General features: G+C 43.7%; 1 protein-coding gene across 1 annotated transcript; it reads right to left on the minus strand.

Moving 5' to 3' along the window:
* Positions 1-673: 673 nt before the first annotated feature.
* Positions 674-19,453, minus strand: LOC138930148 (transcription elongation factor A N-terminal and central domain-containing protein-like). The gene is given in 4 exon segments (XM_070289777.1): positions 674-1,865; positions 6,295-6,379; positions 8,690-8,795; positions 19,329-19,453. Coding segments are annotated over 2 exon segments (1,185 nt in total). The 5' UTR covers positions 6,320-6,379; positions 8,690-8,795; positions 19,329-19,453; the 3' UTR covers positions 674-705.
* Between the last annotated feature and the right edge of the window lie 3,315 nt (positions 19,454-22,768).

The following is a 22,768-nucleotide window of genomic DNA, read 5'->3' on the forward strand; positions in this document are numbered from 1 at the left end:
AGATGCATACTCCTTGGAATGAAGTTATGACCAACCTAGACAACATATTAAAAAGCAGAGATATTACTTTGCTAACAAAGGTGTGTCTAGTCAATGCTATGGTTTTTCCAGTTGTCATGTATGGATGTGAGAGTTGGACTATAAAGAAAGCTGAGTGCCGAAGAATTGATGCTTTTGAACTGTGATGTTGGAGAAGACTCTTGAGAGTTCCTTGGACTGCAAGGAGATCCAACCAGTCCATCATAAAGGAGATCAGTATTGAGTGTTCATTGGAAGGACTGATGTTGAAGGTGAAACTCCAATACTTTGGCCACCTGATGGGAAGAGCTGACTCATTTGAAAAGACCCCAATGCTGGGAAAGATTGAAGGCGGGAGGAGAAGGGGACAACAGAGCATGAGATGGTTGGATGGCATCACCGACTCAATGGACATGAGTTTGAGTAAACTCCGGGAGTTGGTGATGGACAGGGAAGCCTGGCATGGTGCAGTTCATGGGGTCACAAAGAGTCAGACACGACTGAGCGACTGAACTGAACTGAATCACTTTGCCATACACTTCAGACTAGTAAAACATTATAAATTAAATATACCTCAATTAAGAAAAAGAATAGTATGTATAAGATTTAAAAGGCAAGCATAAAAAGGTGGTACAAATAAAGGATATCACTTCAGTTATCTGCTGTTAAAAGAACATTTATTTATAATCATAAGCACACCCACTTGCTATGATACCACTGCTCCCCACATTCATTGCAGATGACATAGGTCATCATTTCTTCATCTGGGCCTGGATTCCGCACCCAACTTGGAAGGAAGAGTGTCCCTCTGGGGATCACAGTGACCTGGCAGTTGAATTTCTCACAGCGCTCGCATTTTATTTTCCTCGTCGGCGTGCCCTCCACCACTTGGGGCAGGTAATGTTCCCGTAAGGCAGATTTCGTGTAGGAGGCCCTCAACTGCTTCAGTTCCTGGCTGGCCATCTCCATGGCGGTCATTTCGGCAAATTCCCTCGGAGACATGGTCCCAGAGAGCAAGTTCTGCTGTAAGTGAGAATTGCGGGGGGTCCTTAGATTGGCCACTTTGCTGCGGATGCATGTTTTGTATTTTTGGAGGTTCTTGGGGTGAAGGGCAAAAACGTGTGCTTCGATTTCTTGTGCCAAGTTGGGCCACAGGTGGGCTCTGGGCTGGCCTGGGGAGGAGGCAGTTAGAGCTTCGTACAGCAGCTCTGTGCATCTGGCTCTCACGGGCACTATGGGGTCCGGCTGCCCACTCGCTGCCAGGTTGGTGGATTGAGGGTCCCGGGCGCTCAGAGGCACTGCCTTAGGATCTGCTCCGCCGCAGCTATCTTCCGGCACGATTGTTTCAACAGCTCCCGCCACATCTTGGGATGTGAAGAGAGAATTATGCCTGAAGCCACCCCGTACCTCCTCCTCCTGATTTGGGTCAGGAGGAAGTCCTCGATTTTCTTCTTGACTTCCACCCAGAGGAAATCATTTAGGGCTGCCCTCTGGCTTGCAGAGAGTATCTTTATACAGCGCTTTCCATTCTGACAGCAGACGCTTGGCTTTCTGCTTCAGAGCCGCCGTGGGGCAGTTTTTGAGGACTCTGTACACCGCCCTGACCACCCCTGTCTCCTGAAGGTGCTCTGGAGTCACATGCAGAGTTTCCAGCACAGTGAGGTGATGGCCGAGATTCTCAAAATTCCTTTGAGACATCAGCTGCTCGATAAGGGAAACTCTGGCCGCTATCTGGTTCTTGTCAGACATGGTTAGAGCTGCCAAGAAAAAAGGGCTTTCCATGTTCTCAAGCTTGTGTTTGCCAGGCGTAGCTCCATCATACATGCACCGTGCTCTCTGCCAGTTACCTAGGCAAAGAAAAAGAAGAAGAAAGTTGCTCAGTCTTGTCTGACTCTTTGTGACCCCAGAGACTATACAGTTCATGGAATTCTCCAGGCCAGAATACTGGAGTGGGTAGCCTTTCCCTTTTCCAGGGGATCTTCCCAAGCCAGGGATAGAACACTTCCATGTTGCAGGCAGTTTCTTTACCATCTGAGCCAGGCAGAGAAAGAGTTAGGTAATAAAAGTGGGTGTGACATGTTAGAAAATGCAATCTGCAATGCAGTATGGATCAGTCTCAAAAGTCTGAGTCTCAGTAGTTAAAACAACCACAACAACAAAAAAAACAGCGGCCCTGTAAACAGCCTCTGCATTAACAATCGCTTAAACGAGGCTTGCTGAAAGAGCTGCTATAACTTTCCCATCTCTACTTTTACAAATGAATGCCCTTTCCAGATCAGGATTAGTCAGTTCTTTTGTGTGGAATTTGGTGGTTATGTTGGGAATGAAAACATGCCAATGTCACCGTCCATGGGGAAAGGCTGAGGAGGCCAGACCACTTTCCCCTGTGTTCAGCTATTTAAACTGAAGTCCTTGCTGATTTTATAGTTTAACTTTTTTAAATATGTAGCTTTTATTGGCTGTACTGTGGCTTGTGGGATCTTAGTTCTCCAATCAGGGGCTGAACCTAAATTCTTAAAAAGACGGGAATACCAGACCACCAGTCCTGCCTCCTGAGAAATCTGTATGCAGGTCAAGAAGCAACATATAGAACTGGACATGGAACAACAGACTGGTTCCAAATCAGGAAAGGAGTATGTCAAGGCTATATATTGTCACCCTGCTTATTTACCTTATATGCAGAGTACATCATGAGAAACACTGGGTTGGAGGAAGCACAAACTGGAATCAAGATTGCTGGCAGAAATATCAATAACTTCAAATAAGCAGATGACACCACCCTTATGGCAGAAAGTGAAGAAGAACTCAAGAGCCTCTTGATGGAAGTGAAAGAGGAGAGTGAAAAAGTTGGCTTAAAACACAACATTCAGAAAACGAAGATCATGGCATCCAGTACCATCACTTCATGGCAAATAGATGGCAAACAGTGGAAACAGTGGCAGACTTTTATTTTTGGGGGGGTTCCAAAATCACTGCAGATGGTGACTGCAGCCATGAAATTAAAAGACTCTTGTTCTTTGAAAGAAAAGTTATGACCAACCTAGACAGCATATTAAAAAGCAAAGACATTACTTTGCCAACAAATATCCGTCTAGTCAAGGCTATGGTTTTTCCAGTAGTCATGTATGGATGTGAGAACTGGACTATAAAGAAAGCTGAGCACAGAAGAATGGATGCTTTTGAACTGTGGTGTTGGAGAAGACTCTTGGGAGTCCCTTGGACTGCAAGGAGATCCAACCAGTCCATCCTAAAGGTAATCAGTCCTGAATATTCACTGGAAGGACTGATGCTAAAGCTGAAACTCCAATATTCTGGCCACCTGATGTGAAGAATTGACGCACTGGAAAAGACCCTGATGCTGGGAAAGATGAAGGCGGGAGGAGAAGGAGCCAACAGAGGATGAGATGGTTGGATGGCATCACTGACTCAATGGACATGAGTTTGAGTAAATTCCAGGAGGTGGTCATGGACAGGGAGGGCTGGCATGCTGCAGTCCATGGGGTTCGGACACGACTGAGCGACTGAACTAACTGACTGTGGCTTCTGAGATCTTAGTTCTCCGATCAGGGGCTGAACCTGGGTTACCTGGAGTGGAAGCATGGAGTTTTAACTGCTGGACTGCCAGGGAATTCCCTGATTTTATAGCCTTGAAGTAGGACTTTTCTGAATATAAAAGCATTTAAAGCAGAGCCAAAACCAGCTGCTGTTCAGAAGTCCCAAGGAATCTACAGAAATGATGAAACACCACAGGTTTGGAGGCAGCTGGATGCAGGTCAGATGGGCCCCAACAGTCACCAGGTCACAGGGTGCTGACGTCCAAGTCTTCTGAACATCGGGGTCAAGGGTCTGACTCTGCAATCCAGAGGATTTAGGACTTTGGACTAATGGGTCTCTAGGCCAGAGCTTAGTTCCATTACCTACCCCCCCACCTCACTTTTAGGTGTAAAAAGCTGGTTATGTCTGTGTGAACCTCACCCTGGGGAGGCAAAAGTTCACTTTATCTAACCCGTCTCTTTTTCTCTCCACCTAATGCACACAACCTTGCCTACAAATACCCTTGGATCTGTATCTGCCTGTTCGGTCTAAATGTGAACATAAGCATTTTGATGGCAGGGATATCATCTTTTGCAGACTCCATGGACTCTTGTTTTATAGCACGTGATATTAAACAATCACCAAAGACATAGGTTCACAACACTGAAGTGATTATAGAGATATAAATGCAGTCTTCCTAGACACCATCTGACAAGTGCTGTAAAGTTTAAGGTCCTTTTAGTCAGCAATTCTATTTCTAAAAATTTACTTTAAGGAAATGAGAGATGTGGAGGCTGTTTTTGTAAGAATTTTCTGCAAACTTAGAAGAAACGATGAGGTTCCAAATGATTATCCTTGCACACAAACATTCATAGCAGCATGGCTCGTAACAGACAAAAAGTGGAAACAATCCAAATGTCTATCAACTGAGGAAACGAGAAACAAACCCTAATATATCCATGCAATGGGATGTTGTCAATAAAATGAAATTCTGAGACAGACAACATGGATGAGCCTTCAAAGCTTTATGCTAAATTGAAGACACAGAAGACCACATATTGTATGATTTCTTTTACATGAGATGTCCAGAATACACAAATCTAGAGACAGAATGTAAAGTCTTGGTGGACGAGGGCTGGGATGGAGGGAATCGGGGAACCAGTGGGGTGGAATGAAGAGGTGGTGGCTATTAATGGGTACACAGCTTTTCTTGGGGGAGGTACAAATTCTTCTCTCAAATTGACTGTGGTAACCACTACACAGCTGTGAATATGATTTTTAAAACCCCAGGAAACTGTACACTTAAACTAGGTGAACTTATGGTATAAAAAGTGTATCTGAACAAAGCTGTTATTTAAAAATAACATCGAGGGAATGCCTTGGCAGTCCAGTGGTTCGGACTTAGTAGTCTCAGTGTTGAGGGCCTGGGTTCAATCCCTGTTCAGGGGACCAAGATCCTATAAGCTGCGCAGTGTGACAAAAAAAAAAAAAAAAAAAAAAACAAGCTAAAAATTAATAAAAATAAAAACAACATCCAAAGTCCGTTTATTTTTATCTTTACAATTTTTTTCTGGTCATGCTGCACAGCTTGTGGGATCTAAAGCCTGATCCAAATTTTATTTAAAAATCACATGTGAAGAGAAAAGACTGAAAATAGATTCAAAAAATTCCTGACAGTGTTACTTTCTGAATGGCAAGATCTTAAGTAATTCTTGTTTGTTGTTTTACACTTTTTTTATATTTTCTATTGATCTATACATATGCACTGTTTTCCTAACCAGGAAAGTTATGGGTCTATTATAATTTCACGATAAACCCTATATGTTCCAGAGATTTGCTTACTGAAAATGCCATGGTACATGGATCATCCTAGTCCTACTGCCGCTTGGAATCAGGACACCAGAAGGCAAGCGCCTCACCTCACCTGTGACTGCATTCATATCAGCTCTCACCTTCCACAGAAGCCCACTGCTGCACTGCAAACAGCCCCATCTCCCCTCAAACCTGATCCCCAAATATGAACAGGTGATCACCCACAGCTACAACTCTGAGGTTCCTACTGGTTTTCCCCCATTGCATAGTGCACATGATCAAGGTTCTGGGTCTTGTATTTTTTACCACCTGGTGGTATTTTTTATTTATTATTCTTTTTTTAAAGTCAGTTAACAGGAACTCAATGGGCCACTGATTCTGGATTGTAAGTGGTATTCTCTAAATATCGAGAACTGGTACTTCAAGATCCTTGTTTTTCCTTTTGGAATTCCATTTCTTTTTTTGAATGATCAGAATGAAGATTTACGTGTTAACTAATTTTTTTGTACATAAAGTTTTATTGGAACACAATCCTACCCATTTACTTATATATTGTTCCTTTTAAAATTTTATTGTAGTTGATTTACAATGTTGTGTTAATTTCTGCTGTATAACCAAGTGATTCACTTATACATGAATATTCTTTTTCATATTCTTTCCCATGATGGCTTATCACAGGATGCTGAATATAGTTCCCTGCGCTCTATGGTAAGACCTTGTTGTTTATCCATTTGTATACAGCAGTTTGCATCTGCTAATCCCAAACTCCCAATCCTTCCCTCTCACCCTGTCCTCCTGGCAACCCCAGTCTGTTCTCTATGTCTGTGAGTCTGTTTCTGTTTCAGAGATAGGTTCATTTGCATCACATTTTAGATTCCATAGCTAAGTGATATCATATAGCATTTGTTTTTCTCTTTCTGACTTACTCACTTAGTATGATAATCTCTAGGTCCATCCATGTTGCTGCAAATGTCAGTATTTCATTGGAATCCACTGCAACAGTAAAAGGGTCTTCCTAAAGAATCAAAGGCTCAGTCAACAAAGAACAGGCAAGACAGCACAGAAAAATTAAAAATACACATCCTCACTTGCTGACTACTGCTCTCAGCATGTCTGCTTGAGATCTCGGGACCTGGAGGAAGTCAAGCAAGGGAGTCACGACGGTCCGGTCACAAGGAGCTCAGGGCACTTGAACCCTCCCCCATGTGTGGGAACGTTTCCTAGCAAGGACTCAGTCTCCTCACGTTCTACACTCATTCTCTACGCTTCGTTACCTGAGAAAGCAGGATTCAGCTGGGCTGGATGTCAGCAAGGGGGTTAATAAGACACTGGTCTAGAGTTCCCCCAAGGAGGTTAGGCAATCTTTAACTCAGGTCAAATTTCTCAATGAAAGGTCAGAGCTTTAAGGGGATTCTGAAGGCGAAGTTAATTGTAGCTTCAGGGTTTCAGGGAGATGGCAGCATTGTTTCTTGAAACTTTTTCTTTACTCATGGAAACCTACTGAAGTTAAAGGTTTCATATATATGTGCACTCTGCTCTTCACTTCATAACCCTTTTATTTACTGTTCCTCTACATTTTAAAATTTTTAATTGTGGTAAAAATGCACATGTAATTTATCATCTTAACCATTTTGACATGGATGGTTCACTAAGGACATTGACACTGTTGTGCAACCAGCTTTTGGAATGCTAGTTGTCTTGCAAAACAAACTTTGCACCTATTCAACAGCTCTCCACATCTTTCTACCCTGCATTCCCTAGTAACCATCATTCTACTGTCTGAGTTTGACTACTTTAGATACCTCATATAAGTGGAATCATACAGTATCTGCCTTTTTGTGTTGGGCTTATTTCACACAGCATAATGCTCTCAAGGTTCATCCACATCAGAGTGTCTGTCAGAATTCCCCTCCTTTCAAGGCTAGATACTATTCCACTGGATGGGTAGACCACGTGTGTTTATCCATCCATCTGCTGATGGACACTTGAATTGCTTCCACCTTTGGGCTCTTGTCAAGAATGCTGCCATGAACATGAATGCATAGATATCTTTCTGCTTTCAGTTCTGTCGGATATTTACCCAAAGTGGGGTTGCGGGATCATATAGGCATTCTATTTTTAATTTTTTGAGAGACTGCCATATATATATTTTTTGGAGGATGAAGTGGCCTTATTACTTTGCCAGACAAACAGGGAACACAGCAGGCTGATCCCTCAAGAACTGTGCCTCTCTTCCATATTTTCTGCAGCATTTCAATGATGTCAAACTTTCTATTCTCCCTGTGGGACAGTCATGTTGATAGAAAGCAATTTATTGCCTTAGGAGCAACTGGGATATAACATTTTGAGAACTGCCATAAAAAGATGAAGTAGGCTGTGTGTCCAGTTTAGAGTTCTACACAGTTCACTGAATAAATATCTGTTATGTATCTCGTACACGATAGATGCTGAACCTAACAAGATACTCTCTGCCATAATGGAGCTGACAGCCTGGCAGAACACAGACAAGAAACTGGCAAATACAAGGACAGGCACCACTGCTAAGGGGCACGCGTAGGAGGGATATACAAACCAAACCTCTACTTCCAGCTGTCTGGCCGGCTCCAGTTCTTCACTGCTTTCACTCTACGCACGACATTTTGTTAGAGGGATCATCTTCTAGTAGAGATTTCAGCAAAAGGACCCCTCCTTTTCTTGCTTAAGGCCCTTCAGAAGTTCCCCACTGCTCCCAGGATGGAGCCCAAGGTCCCTGGCCAGTAGTCAAAAGCCCCTTTCCAGCCTCCTTTGTGATGTGACTGCATCACTGGCAAGCACTTGCATCTCCCAGCTCAATGCCTTTGCTCCACTAGCTCTCTGAGCCTGTGTGTGGTTCTCACTCCTGCCTGCAAATCTATGTCATCTGGAGAACTTACACAGCCAAAACAAAAACAATGCCAGGGCCTCACCCCAGACAGAATGAATTTGAATCTCTGCAGGCAGGCCTGGGCACGTTGCAGCTCTCCAGGTGACTGTGATCTAAACCAGAGCCATCACCACGGCCCTGAACACACAGGCACAACTCCTCTCCCGCAGCAGGACTGACCCAGCTCGTGGGCCTCCACCCAAAGGCAGTTCCTGAACTGCTCCTGGGCTGAATGCACACCACCTCTCCGACTTCACATTCTGCTGGAGGGAGCCTCATTAAATTGTGAAATGTTTAAAACAAAAACCAAAATCCTGCTGTGCGCAACTTGCCCGAAAACCTTCTCTACAAATTCCAACCAGCGACTGCAATGTTTTCAGTGTCACTGTGTGCCCAGTCCCCTGCATTCACTCCTGCACTTACCTCTTAACAGCGGAAAGCACTGCACGTGGAGTAAGTCTGTGTGCTATAGATGCTCATCTCCATCTTCACAGGTACAGGGCTACCGCCATCTTACAGAGGAGGAAACCTGTTAAGAACATCAAAGATTTTGTACATTTTCTCCCCTCATGGTGCATATCACACTGAAGAGGAGAGTGAAAAAGCTGGCTTAAAACTCAACATTCAAAAAATGAAGATCATGGCATCCGCTCCCATCACTTCATGGCAAATAGATGGGGAAACAATGGAAACAGTAAGAGATTTTATTTTCTTGGGCTCCAAAGTCACTGCAGATGGTGACTGCAGTCATGAAATTAAAAGACGGTTGGGAACTGTAAAGATGGCGGAGGAATAGGACGGGTAGACCACTTTCTCCCTCACAAATTCCTCAAAAGAACATTTCAACGCCGAGCAAACTCCACAAAACAACTTCTGTAGGCTGGCAGAGGACATCAGGCAACCAGAAAAGCAGACCATTGTCTTCAAAAACAGGTAGGAAAAAATATAAAAGACGAAAAAGGAGACAAAGGAGGTGGGGAGGGAGCTCTGTCCCGGGAAGGGAAGCCCGTCCTGGGAAGGGAATTTTAAGAAGAGAGGTTTCCAAACACCAGGAAACACTCTCCCTGCCGAGTCTGTGGCGAGCCTTGGAAACACAGAGGGCAACATAACAGGAAGGAAAAATAAAGAAATAATTAAAACCAACAGATTACAAGCCCAACAGTAACTCCCCCAGCGGAAAAGCAGCACAGACGCCGGCATCTGCCATTGGGAAGTGGGGGCAGGGCAGGGACGCACGGGAGGCGCGGGCTGCAGAGCTTTGTAAGAATTGGGCAGGAACGCCCCACGTGCAACCAGAACGATCTAACTTGGGCTAGCAAACCAGACTGTGGGATAGCTACCACGCGAAAAGCTCGAACATAAGACACCGCCAGGACCATGCACAGAACAAAGGACGGAGCAGAAGAAGCCGGCTGCAGACCATTCCCCGCCGGGGACAGGCAGCCAGAGCCATAAGGGCTGGAAAGGGGCAATTGCAGACCCGGAGAGACTTTACTTACCTAACTGCAAGCAGGCTCCTTTGCTAAGACTTCTGGGGGTGCTGGACAGTCACAATCTGCCTCACAGGGGGCGCCAGTGGTCCACCCAGAAAGCTGAGCAGCAGTGGCAGAAAAGGTGACAAGCCGCGGCGATCACGCTCGCCAAACTCCTGAGCTACTCAGACCTGGGAAGGGCACAAAGCGCAGTCCCAGCCGAATCTGTGCCTCTGAGGGCTGCCTGAGCACCGAACCTGAGCGGCTTAGACCGGGGAAGTGCACGCAGCCTAGGGCCGGCCCCAGATGGTTCCCGGCTGAGCATCCTAGAGCCGGAGCGGTTTGTGTGCCGCGAGAAGGGACAGGTCAAGCGGGGCTGAGACACTGTGTGCACATGACAGTGCTATTTGTTTGCAGCATCCCCCCTCCCCACAGCGCGACTGAACTACTGAGCCTAAAAAACCAGCAAACAGAAGAAGTTAAACAGAGGGAACCACCTTGGAAGTGATCCCACACGGCCCACATCAGAGAAGGGCTAGATATATTTTTAAAAGCATTCCTTTTTTTTTTGTTTTTTTTTGTTTGTTTGTTTGTTTTTTCTTTTTTTCTAACTTTTTAAAAATTGTTAAGTCTTCTGTTTCTCCTCGAATTTTTATTTCTATAACCTACTATTACTTTTTTTAAAAAAAGACTTTTTTTTTTTTAAGGCAAACACTATATATAGTCTTTGGATGGTTGGTGGTGGTTTTTTGTTTGTTTTTTGTTGTTGTAGTTTTTTGTTTGTTTTTTTAAAATAATTCTTGTTTTTTTTTTCTTTCTTCCTTTTTCCTTCTGCTTCTTTTCTTTAATATTGTATTTTTGAAAATCCAACCTCTACTCTAGATTTTTAATCTTTGCTCTTAGGTTTGTCAATTTTGTACATTTAAAAACCCAAACTTCACTACCCAAGTTTACCTGAGAGCGAGATTACTGGCTTGACCACTCTCTCCTCCTCTGGACTCTCCTTTTTCTCCACCAGGTGGCCTCTGTCTCTTTTCTCCCCCATCTCTTCTCTATCCAACTCTGTGAATCTCTGTGTGTTCCAGACGGTGGAGAACACCTAAGGAACTGGTTACTGGCAGGATTTGTCTCTCTCCTTCTCATTCCTCTCTCTTATCCTCCTGGTCACCTCTGTCTACTTCCTCCCTCTCCTCTTCCCCGTATAACTCTGTAAATACCTCTGAGCGGTCCAGACTATAGAGCGCACATAAGGAAGTGACTACTGGCTAGCTTGCTCTCTCCTCTTTTGATCTCACCGCATCTCATTCCAGTTACCTCTAACTACCCCCTCCATCTTCTCTTCTTCTTGTAACTCAGTGAACCTCTCTGAGTGTCCCTCAATGTGGAGAAACTTTTCATCTTTAACCTAGATGTTTGATCATCGGTGCTGTATAGATGGAGAAGTCTAGAGGCTATTGTAAAAATAAAACTGAAAACCAGAAGCAGGAGGCTTAAATCCAAAGCCTGAAAACATTAGAGAACTCTTGAATTCAGGGAACATTAAGCAATAGGAGCTCATCAAATGCCTTCATACCTACACCGAAACCAAGCTCCACCCAAGGGCCAACAAGTTCCAAAACAAGACATACCACTCAAATTCTCCAGCAACATGGAATACTCCCCTGAGCTTCAATATACAGGCAGCTCAAAATTATTCCAAAACCTTTGATGTCTCATAACCCATTACTGGTCACTCCACTGCACTCCAGAGAGAAGAAACCCAGCTCCACCCACCAGAACTCCAACACAAGCCTCCCTAACCAGGAAACCTTGACAAGCCACTGATAGAACCCCACCAAAAGTGAGGAAGCTCCATAATAAAGAGAACTCCACAAATTACCAGAATATAAAAAGGCCACCCCAAACGCAGCAATATAACCAAGATGAAGAGACAGAGGAATACTCAGCAGGTAAAGGAACAGGAGAGTTGCCCACCAAACCAAACAAAAGAGGAAGAAGTAGGGAATCTACCTGAGAAGGAATTCCGAATATTGATAGTGAAAATGATCCAAAATCTTGAAATCAAAATGGAATCACAGATAAATAGCCTAGAGACAAGGATTGAGAAGATGCAAGAAAGGTTTAACAAGGACCTAGAAGAAATAAAAAAGAGTCAAAATATAATGAATAACGCAATAAATGAGATCAGAAACACTCTGGAGGCAACAAAATAGTAGAATAACGGAGGCAGAAGATAGGATTAGTGAAATAGAAGATAGAATGGTAGAAATAAATGAATCAGAGAGGAAACAAGAAAAACGAATTAAAAGAAACGAGGACAATCTCAGAGACCTCCAGGACAATATGAAACGCTCCAACATTCGAATTATAGGAGTCCCAGAAGAAGAAGACAGAAAGAAAGATCATGAGAAAATACTTGAGGAGATAATAGTTGAAAACTTCCCTAAAATGGGGAAGGAAATAATCACCCAAGTCCAAGAAACACAGAGAGTTCCAAATAGGATAAACCCAAGGCGAAACACCCCAAGACACATATTAATCAAATTAACAAAGATCAAACACAAAGAACAAATATTAAAAGCAGCAAGGGAAAAACAACAAATAACACACAAGGGGATTCCCATAAGGATAACAGCTGATCTTTCAATAGAAACTCTTCAGGCCAGGAGGGAATGGCAAGACATACTTAAAGTGATGAAAGACAATAACCTACAGCCCAGATTACTGTACCCAGCAAGGATCTCATTCAAATACGAAGGAGAAATCAAAAGCTTTACAGACAAGCAAAAGCTGAGAGAATTCAGCACCACCAAAGCAGCTCTCCAACAAATTCTAAAGGATATTCTCTAGACAGGAAACACGAAAAGGGTGTATAAACCCGAACCCAAAACAATAAAGTAAATGGTAACGGGATCATACTTATCAATAATTACCTTAAACGTAAATGGGTTGAACGCCCCAACCAAAAGGCAAAGACTGGCCGAATGGATAGAAAAACAAGACCCCTCTATATGCTGCTTGCAAGAGACCCACCTCAAAACAAGGGACACATACAGACTGAAAGTGAAGGGCTGGAAAAAGATATACCACGCAAATAGAGACCAAAAGAAAGCAGGAGTGGCAATACTCATATCCGATAAAATAGACTTTAAAACAAAGGCTGTGAAAAGAGACAAAGAAGGCCACTACATAATGATCAAAGGATCAATCCAAGAAGAAGATATAACAATTATAAATATATATGCACCCAATATAGGAGCACTGCAATATGTAAGACAAATGCTAACAAGTATGAAAGGGGAAATCAACAATAACTCAATAATAGTGGGAGACTTTAATTCCCCACTCATACCTATGGACAGATCAACTAAACAGAAAATTAACAAAGAAACGCAAACTTTAAATGATACATTAGATCAGTTAGACCTAATTGATATCTATAGGACATTTCAACCCAAAACAATGAATTTCACCTTTTTTTCAAGTGTTCATGGAACCTTCTCCAGGATAGATCACATCCTGGGCCATAAATCTAAACTTGATAAATTAAAAAAAATCGAACTCATTCCAAGCATCTTTTCTGACCATAATGCATTAAGATTAGATCTCAATTACAGGAGAAAAACTATTAAAAATTCCAACATATGGAGGTTGAACAACACACTTCTGAATAACCAACAAATCACAGAAGAAATCAAAAAAGAAATCAAAATATGCATAGAAACTAGTGAAAATGAAAACACAACAACCCAAAACCTGTGGGACACTATAAAAGCAGTGCTAAGAGGAAAGTTCATAGCAATACAGGCATACCTCAAGAAACAAGAAAAAAGTCAAATAAATAACCTAACTCTACAACTAAAGCAACTAGAAAAGGAAGAATTGGCAGTCCATGTCTGACGTAGGGTGCAGCATGCTTGGAGCTGGTGCATGGGGATGACCCAGAGAGATGTTGTGGGGAGGGAGGTGGGAGGGGGGGTCATGTTTGGGAACGCATGTAAGAATTAAAGATTTTAAAATTAAAAAAATAAAAAATAAAAAAAAAGAATTGGAGAACCCCAGAGTTAGTAGAAGGAAAGAAATCTTAAAAATTAGGGCAGAAATAAATGCAAAAGAAACAAAAGAGACCATAGCAAAAATCAACAAAGCCAAAAGCTGGTTCTTTGAAAGGATAAATAAAATTGACAAATCATTAGCCAGACTCATCAAGAAGCAAAGAGAGAAAAATCAAATCAATAAAATTAGAAATGAAAATGGAGAGATCACAACAGACAACACAGAAATACAAAGGATCATAAGAGACTACTATCAGCAGTTGTATGCCAATAAAATGGACAACGTGGAAGAAATGGACAAATTCTAAGAAAAGTACAATTTTCCAAAAATGAACCAGGAAGAAATAGAAAATCTTAACAGACCCATCACAAGCACAGAAATTGAAACTGTAATCAGAAATCTTCCAGCAAACAAAAGCCCAGGTCCAGACGGCTTCACAGCTGAATTCTACCAAAAATTTCGAGAAGAGCTAACACCTATCCTACTCAAACTCTTCCAGAAAATTGCAGAGGAAGGTAAACTTCCAAACTCATTCTATGAGGCCACCATCACCCTAATACCAAAACCGGACAAAGATGTCACAAAAAAAGAAAACTACAGGCCAATATCACTGATGAACATAGATGCAAAAATCCTCAACAAAATTCTAGCAATCAGAATCCAACAACACATTAAAAAGATCATACACCATGACCAAGTGGGCTTTATCCCAGGGATGCAAGGATTCTTCAATATCCGCAAATCAATCAATGTAATTCACCACATTAACAAATTGAAAAATAAAAACCATATGATTATCTCAATAGATGCAGAGAAGGCCTTTGACAAAATTCAACATCCATTTATGATAAAAAAAAACTCTCCAGAAAGCAGGAATAGAAGGAACATACCTCAACATAATAAAAGCTATATATGACAAACCCACAGCAAACATTATCCTCAATGGTGAAAAATTGAAAGCATTTCCCCTAAAGTCAGGAACAAGACAAGGGTGTCCACTTTCACCGCTACTATTCAACATAGTTCTGGAAGTTTTGGCCACAGCAATCAGAGCAGAAAAAGAAATAAAAGGAATCCAAATTGGAAAAGAAGAAGTAAAACTCTCACTGTTTGCAGATGACATGATCCTCTACATGGAAAACCCTAAAGACTCCACCAGAAAATTACTAGAGCTCATCAATGAATATAGTAAAGTTGCAGGATATAAAATCAACACACAGAAATCCCTTGCATTCCTATACACTAATAATGAGAAAGTAGAAAAAGAAATTAAGGAAACAATTCCATTCACCATTGCAACGAAAAGAATAAAATACTTAGGAATATATCTACCTAAAGAAACTAAAGACCTATATATAGAAAACTATAAAACACTGATGAAAGAAATCAAAGAGGACACTAATAGATGGAGAAATATACCATGTTCATGGATCGGAAGAAGCAATATAGTGAAGATGAGTGTACTACCCAAAGCAATTTACAAATTCAATGCAATCCCTATCAAGCTACCAGCCACATTTTTCACAGAACTAGAACAAATAATTTCAAGATTTGTATGGAAATACAAAAAACCTCGAATTGCCAAAGCAATCTTGAGAAATAAGAATGGAACTGGAGGAATCAACTTGCCTGACTTCAGGCTCTACTACAAAGCCACAGTCATCAAAACAGTATGGTACTGGCACAAAGACAGACATATAGATCAATGGAACAAAATAGAAAGCCCAGAGATAAATCCACACACATATGGACACCTTATCTTTGACAAAGGAGGCAAGAATATACAATGGAGTAAAGACAATCTCTTTAACAAGTGGTCCTGGGAAAACTGGTCAACCACTTGTAAAAGAATGAAACTAGATCACTTTCTAACACCCCACACAAAAATAAACTCAAAATGGATTAAAGATCTAAATGTAAGACCAGAAACTATAAAACTCCTAGAGGAGAACATAGGCAAAACACTCTCCGACATAAATCACAGCAGGATCCTCTATGATCCACCTCCCAGAATTCTGGAAATAAAAGCAAAAATAAACAAATGGGATCTAATTAAAATTAAAAGCTTCTGCACAACAAAGGAAAATATAAGCAAGGTGAAAAGACAGCCTGCTGAATGGGAGAAAATAATAGCAAATGAAGCAACTGACAAACAACTAATCTCAAAAATATACAAGCAACTTATGCAGCTCAATTCCAGAAAAATAAACGACCCAATCAGAAAATGGGCCAAAGAACTAAATAGACAATTCTCCAAAGAAGACATACGGATGCCTAACAAACACGTGAAAAGATGCTCAACATCACTCATTATTAGAGAAATGCAAATCAAAACCACAATGAGGTACCACGTCACACCAGTCAGAATGGCTGCGATCCAAAAATCTGCAAGCAATAAATGCTGGAGAGGGTGTGGAGAAAAGGGAACCCTCCTACACTGTTGGTGGGAATGCAAACTAGTACAGCCACTATGGAGAACAGTGTGGAGATTCCTTAAAAAATTGCAAATAGAACTACCTTATGACCCAGCAATCCCGCTGCTGGGCATACACACCGAGGAAACCAGAATTGAAAGAGACACATGTACCCCAATGTTCATCGCAGCACTGTTTATAATAGCCAGGACATGGAAACAACCTAGATGTCCATCAGCAGATGAATGGATAAGAAAGCTGTGGTACATATACACAATGGAGTATTACTCAGCCGTTAAAAAGAATTCATTTGAATCAGTTCTGATGAGATGGATGAAACTGGAGCCGATTATACAGAGTGAAGTAAGCCAGAAAGAAAAACACCAATACAGTATACTAACGCATATATATGGAATTTAGAAAGATGGCAATGACGACCCTGTACGCAAGACAGCAAAAAGACACAGATGTGTATAACGGACTTTTGGACTCAGAGGGAGAGGGAGAGGGTGGGATGATTTGGGAGAATGGCATTCTAACATGTATACTATCATGTAAGAATTGAATTGCCAGTCTATGTCTGACGCAGGATACAGCAAGATTGGGGCTGGTGCATGGGGATGACCCAGAGAGATGTTATGGGGAGGGAGGTGGGAGGGGGGTTCGTGTTTGGGAACGCATGTAAGAATTAAAGATTTTAAAATTAAAAAAAAATAGAAAAAAATAAAAATAAAAAAAATAACAAAATAAAAGACGCTTGCTCCTCGGAAGAAAAGCTATGACAAATCTAGATAGCTTATTAAAAAGCACAGACATTACTTTGCCAACAAGGTCCATCTTGTCAAAGCTATGGTTTTTCCAGCAGTCACACAGGGATGTGAGAGTTGGACCACAAAGAAAGCTGAGTGCCGAAGAACTGATGCTTTTGAACTGGGGCACTGGAGAAGAGTCTTGAGAGTCCTTTGGACTGCAAGGAGATAAAACCAGTCCATCCTAAAGGAAATCAATCCTGATTATTCATTGGAAGGACTGGTGCTGAAGCTGAAGCTCCAATACGTTGGGCACCTGATGCAAAGAATTGATTCATTGGAAAAGACCCTGATGCTGGGAAAGACTGAAGGCAGAAGGGGATGACAAAGGAGGAGATGGCTGAATGGCATCATTGATTCGATGGACGTGAGTTTGATCAAGCTCTGGGAGTTAGTGATGGACAAGGAAACCCGGTGTGCTGCAGTCCATGGGGTTGCAAAGAGTCAGACACGACTGGGCCACTGAACTGAACTGAATCACACTACATCATTTTTTCTTGTCTGCTTTCCCTACAAGACCACAGAAGAATGATGTCTGTTTCATTCTCTGATACACATCTGGCAAACACCTGGCCAGGGTTCACTATTACTCAACAAATTCTCCCCTCTCTGTTTGTGAGCATCATCCTTTGCACCAGACGGGCTTGCTTGTACCCACTGCACCTAAGCCCCTCAGGTTCTTCCATGGGAAACATACCTTATCTCAATTTTAGTTTAGAAAATCATTTCAAAATATTCTAGTTAAAAAGAAAAAAAAGCAGCACAGTGCCTCCTGTGGGCTAATCAGGACGCGAGGAGTCAAGTCATTTGGGGATAAGGAAAGACTAGAAGGTACAGTTCCCAGAAGTATAAGTATGTTGGGGGTGGAGGGAGAATGCAACATCATAGGATTAACATGAGAATTAAAAGGGACAGTCCTTACAAAGTCCTTGGAACTATGTCACACACTAAGCCCAACTGAGGATTATACAGCAATGAAGAGGAAATATATATTCATTATATATACAAAGAAGAGGTTTACATGTATCTACCATACTTGACATTGTTCTAGAGCAGAGGTTCAGCAAACTTTTTCTATAAAAGGCCAGATGGTAAATACTTTAGGCTTTGTAGTCCATCCAGCTTCTGTATGGACTACTCAGTTGCACTGTTCTTATAGCAGGAACAGCAGCCACAGACAATAAACATCGTGTTAGTGGGTGGTTCAGACGGTAAAGAATCTGCCTGCAATGAGGGAGACCCGAGTTCCGTCCCTAGGTCGGGAAGATCCCCTGGAGAAGGAAACGGCAACCCACTCCAGTATTCTTGCCTAGAGAATTCCATGGACAGAAGAGCCTGGTGGGCTACAGTCCATGGGGTCCCAAAGAGTCAGACACACCAGCCACAAAAAATATATAAATGAACGGATATGGCTTTGCTACAATAAATCTCTTTTTCAAAGACAGAAAGGCTGGATTTGGTTGCAGGCAATGCTGTCCAACAGCAGTATAGCAGCAAGCCAGACAAAGAATTTAAAAATCTCTAGTGGCCACAGAAAAAAATATAAACAGGTGAAATTAGTAATAAAGTGAAGTCACTCAGTCCTGTCCGACTCTTTGTGATCCCATGGACTTAGCCTACCAGGCTCCTCCCTCCATGGGATTCTGGGATTCTCCAGGGAAGTGTACTGGACTGGGTTGCCATTTCCTTCTCCAGGGTATCTTTCCAACACAGGGATCAAACCCCGGTCTCCCACATTCCAGGCAAACGCTTTAACCTCTGAGCCACCAGGGAAGCCCAAAACCTAAACATATCAGCAATAACCTAGACGAGTTTAGACCTAAGATCTAAAGAAAAAATTTAAAATTCTAGTAACTACCCAGGTACACCTCTCTGGCTATACAGGCAGCGTCTTACTCTATGGCGAGAAATTATGCTGCCAGGAGCGTCGCAGTTTCTGAAGCGGCACAATACTGCGCTAGCGCCCTTCTGCTTTATGACGACCAATAGCAAATGTGCAGCGAGGGGAAGGGACGGGCACAAGCGCCCACTCAGGCCTGGGTTCGGGTTCCAGTGGGTGGGGTGGGGCGACAAGCGAAGTCGGCTGCACGACTTCCAAGGGCGACAGCCTGGCACCCAGCACGCAGGGAGTGGCGGCCCCGAGGGATCTACCCACGCTCGGCTGGAGCAGAGGGGAAGGCGAAAGCACGTCCGGGTCTACCGGCCCCGGCAACACTGAGAGCCTCCCCGAGCGGGGTGGGCTTCCACTGGGAACAACTGTGTCGCCTGTCTGCAGCCAAAGAGACATTGGCGAAACCTGCACACCGCTCACCGAGAAGCACGGGCGGAACCCGGAAGTCCTCGGTGTCCTCGGTGTCCTCGGTGTCCTCGGTGTCCTCGGTGTCCTCGGTGTCCTCGGTGTCCTCGGTGTCCTCGGTGTCCTCGGTGTCCTCGGTGCCCGGGAGGGCTTCTGGTCTCAGGGCGGGACCACGGAAGCTCAACCAATCATCCCTCAGACTAGAGAACAAGGCGCGGGACTCAACGCATGCGTGCTAGGGAAGTGGCGTCTGCGCAGAGCGATCGGCCCGCTAGAGGCCGGCTCCACCCCCACCTCCACTCCCCGCACCTCCCAAATTCTGGTCCTGGCCTCCAGCTGGCAATCTGCAGCCAGCCATGAACTGAAAAAAATAAAAAGAAATAAACAAACAGCCCCACTGTTGCTTTTGAGCATCGAAGTTTGTTGAACTACCCTTTCTGTTTCCCATCAAGACAGCGCTCGGCTAAATGTTGACGACACTTAGGGAGAAAATGAATTTACTTAATGCGGTAATTAATTCAACAAGCACTTATTGCACCCCTCGCATGCATCGGTTGACATGAAAGCAGAAGGCATGCATTAAGGAGCTTTGTGCATGCTGCATGTCCTACCTGGTCACATGCTTTCCCTGCCAGGATCCCATAAAGACACCCTGATGGTGGGACTAGAGAAAGTGGCAGCCTTCTTTGCTGATCCTTTACTCTATGGTAACTTGGGGGACGGTTCAAGGAAGCAGGGTGACTCTATGATTGAGCCACATGGTAAACGTTACCTAGAAGGAGGGAAGACAGGTCTCTCCAGGATAAGGACAGGAAGGAGGGGTAAAAAGTTTTATCTGATTAGTATTGTGGATTGAATGGTGCTCTGCCTCCCCCAGAAAGATATACTCACTTCCTAACACTGGAACCTATGAATGTCACATTTTTTTTAAAAAGAAGGGGGGGGCTCTTTATAGATATAATTAAGTAATAGATCCTGACATAAGATCATCTCGGATGACCTGGGTGGATCTAACCCCAGTGATGAGTATCTCTAGAAAAGACGAAAGAGAAGACACAGAGACAGAGGAGAAGCCATTGAAGATCAAGGTGGGCATCAGGGTGATGCACCCACAAGCCAAGAGACTCCTAGCGCCACAAGAAGCAAGGAAGCATTCTCCCCAGAAGTTTCTGGAGGAGCATGGTCCTGCCAACACTTTGAGGTTGAACTTGTAGCTCCAGAACTGAGACAATAGATTTCCATTCTTTGAAGCCACCCAGTTTTTTATGGCAGCCACAGGAAACTAATTAACGATTGTGTTACCTGGTATCAGAGCACTCTGGATGCTGATATTCAAAGGCTGCATCTTTTGTGTGCTCACTTTGGGGATATTTTTTGGAGACCCCTCCTTGCTGGGGGGCCCCTATGCACCCATTCTCTGGTTCAGATGGTACAGTGGTTGACCACCAGCTCCTGCACTTAGTGGCTTGTTGCACCCAGCCTTCTGTTGAGTCAGGCCACCTGCAGACAGGCCTCTTAGGTGAGGTCCTTCCAGAATCACCCAGCTACTGGCTTGCTATGCACTTAGCCCTTGGGAAAGTCCTAGCAGCTCTGCCCCCCTCCCCACCCCGCTGCAAGCCCTGGGACCAGAGGCTGCTCCCTCTGCCATCAGAGGTAGACTTGCCAGAAACGCTGGAGGAAGTTTCTAGAATTCTAACAACCATCTTCCAATTTTGCCTTCTCTTGTGCATCAGCTGAAAAGGGGTGACATACCATGGTTGGCAGATGTAGTGTTGGGCTCCCCACTTAGCCCTATGTAGACTGTCTCTCTAGAAGAGTGCCTGGCGGGCGCTTAAACACTGAGCTCAGATCTAGGGGGAATCAAAGTCAGGAAATTCCCATTTAATATCCTCTTGCCCCAGGGGTGACCCGGGGGTCATTTCCATACCTCTTGTTCTCCCCTCCCGCACCTTCTGTCCATTCTGCCCTTCCTCTGGAAGGGAAGTTCTTCTACCACAGATCTGTGGCAACAGAGTAGGAGAGAATGAAGGATCCACAAGCTGGGCTCCCATTACTTGGTGGTACATATCATTCAAGAGGCAGCGAAACAACACAGATACTACTTGATCACTGTTGGCAGGGGAGGGCTTCACAATCAATGTAATCAGCAAAATAGAGAAAAAGTACAAAAAGAGACGGGATGAAAGGATACCAACTCAAATACCGCCGCCTGTCTATTCAGCTGACTCCTGCGTTGCTGTTAACAAGTTCGAGCTGAAGCCCACCCCCTGGGACGTCACTCTGTCAGTGACTTGTTACCATGAGGAATGCATCTACCTGTGATGTGGACTATTCTATGAGAGTCCCCACTGCATTTGGTTCTCAGGGTTTTCTTTCAAAAGGGTGTCGTTTTGTAAGAGCATTTCATCAGAGGAGCAGCATGCGTCTGACTCTTTGTGACTATAGCCCACCAGGCTCCTCTGTCCATGGGATTCTCCAGGCAGGAATGCTGGAGTGGGTTGCCATGCCCTCCTTCAGGGGATCTTCCCCACCCAGGGATCGAACCCAGGTATCCTGCATTGTAGGCGGATTCCTTACCATCTGAGCCACCAGGGAAGCCCAAGAAGTAAGCAGTGAACTAAAATCCATTGATGTATGCTGCTTCCTTGTTCTTTCGTGCTTGTAGCCCACAGCCTGAAGGCTTACTGTCCCAGATTCACCACTGTACGCAGCATCCTCAGACCCCCTTTCCCCACATAACCAGGGCGTGCTGCCAGAAGCGACCATTCATCAGGAACGACAATATGAAGGAGAACCATGCTCATCCCAGGTCTTCTGAGTCTTCAGCGGGAGATGCATTTTCCCAGAAGTGCACCATTCTGATTTATGGTGCCCAAGAGAAGCAGTTTTTCCATTTCAGCCTCACTTTCCCCCCATAACAACCTACCATACTGTAGTTGCTACGTCATTTGGTGCATACAATAGTATTTATGTTGTTATTCATTTCAAACCTGACCCAAACACCACCTAGGTTTCTAGCTGCTGAAGACGATGAAGGTGTTCACCTCCTTGTCGTGACAAGAATAAATCACTTAGCTTGCTATGTTGCTTCGGACAATTACATGTACTCAATGCCAGCTTTTATGTGACGGCGTTCATGTGGTGGACTCAGACAGGTTTTGCAACCCAGTTTTCATCCCACCTTCTGAACAGCTATCAGGTGCCCTGCTCTGCCCTAGCCAGGGGGCAGCTACATGATCCAAGGTGGCCTGATCACACACCTCTCCCTGGAAAGTGACTTTTGTGGAACAATGGGGAGAGTAACTTGGTAAGAGATCAGTCCAGCAGATGGTGGCTTCCTGATCAACAGTGGCTGTTTCCCATCCACTTCTAGCCCTGGAGCTTATTTCCAAGGCTGGGTTGCTGGGCTTTCCATCCTCCTACACACTTGTCTTTCCTTACTGTAACTTCCCTTT

This window comes from Ovis canadensis, chromosome X (assembly GCF_042477335.2).
Source record: "Ovis canadensis isolate MfBH-ARS-UI-01 breed Bighorn chromosome X, ARS-UI_OviCan_v2, whole genome shotgun sequence".
Lineage (NCBI taxonomy): Eukaryota > Metazoa > Chordata > Mammalia > Artiodactyla > Bovidae > Ovis > Ovis canadensis.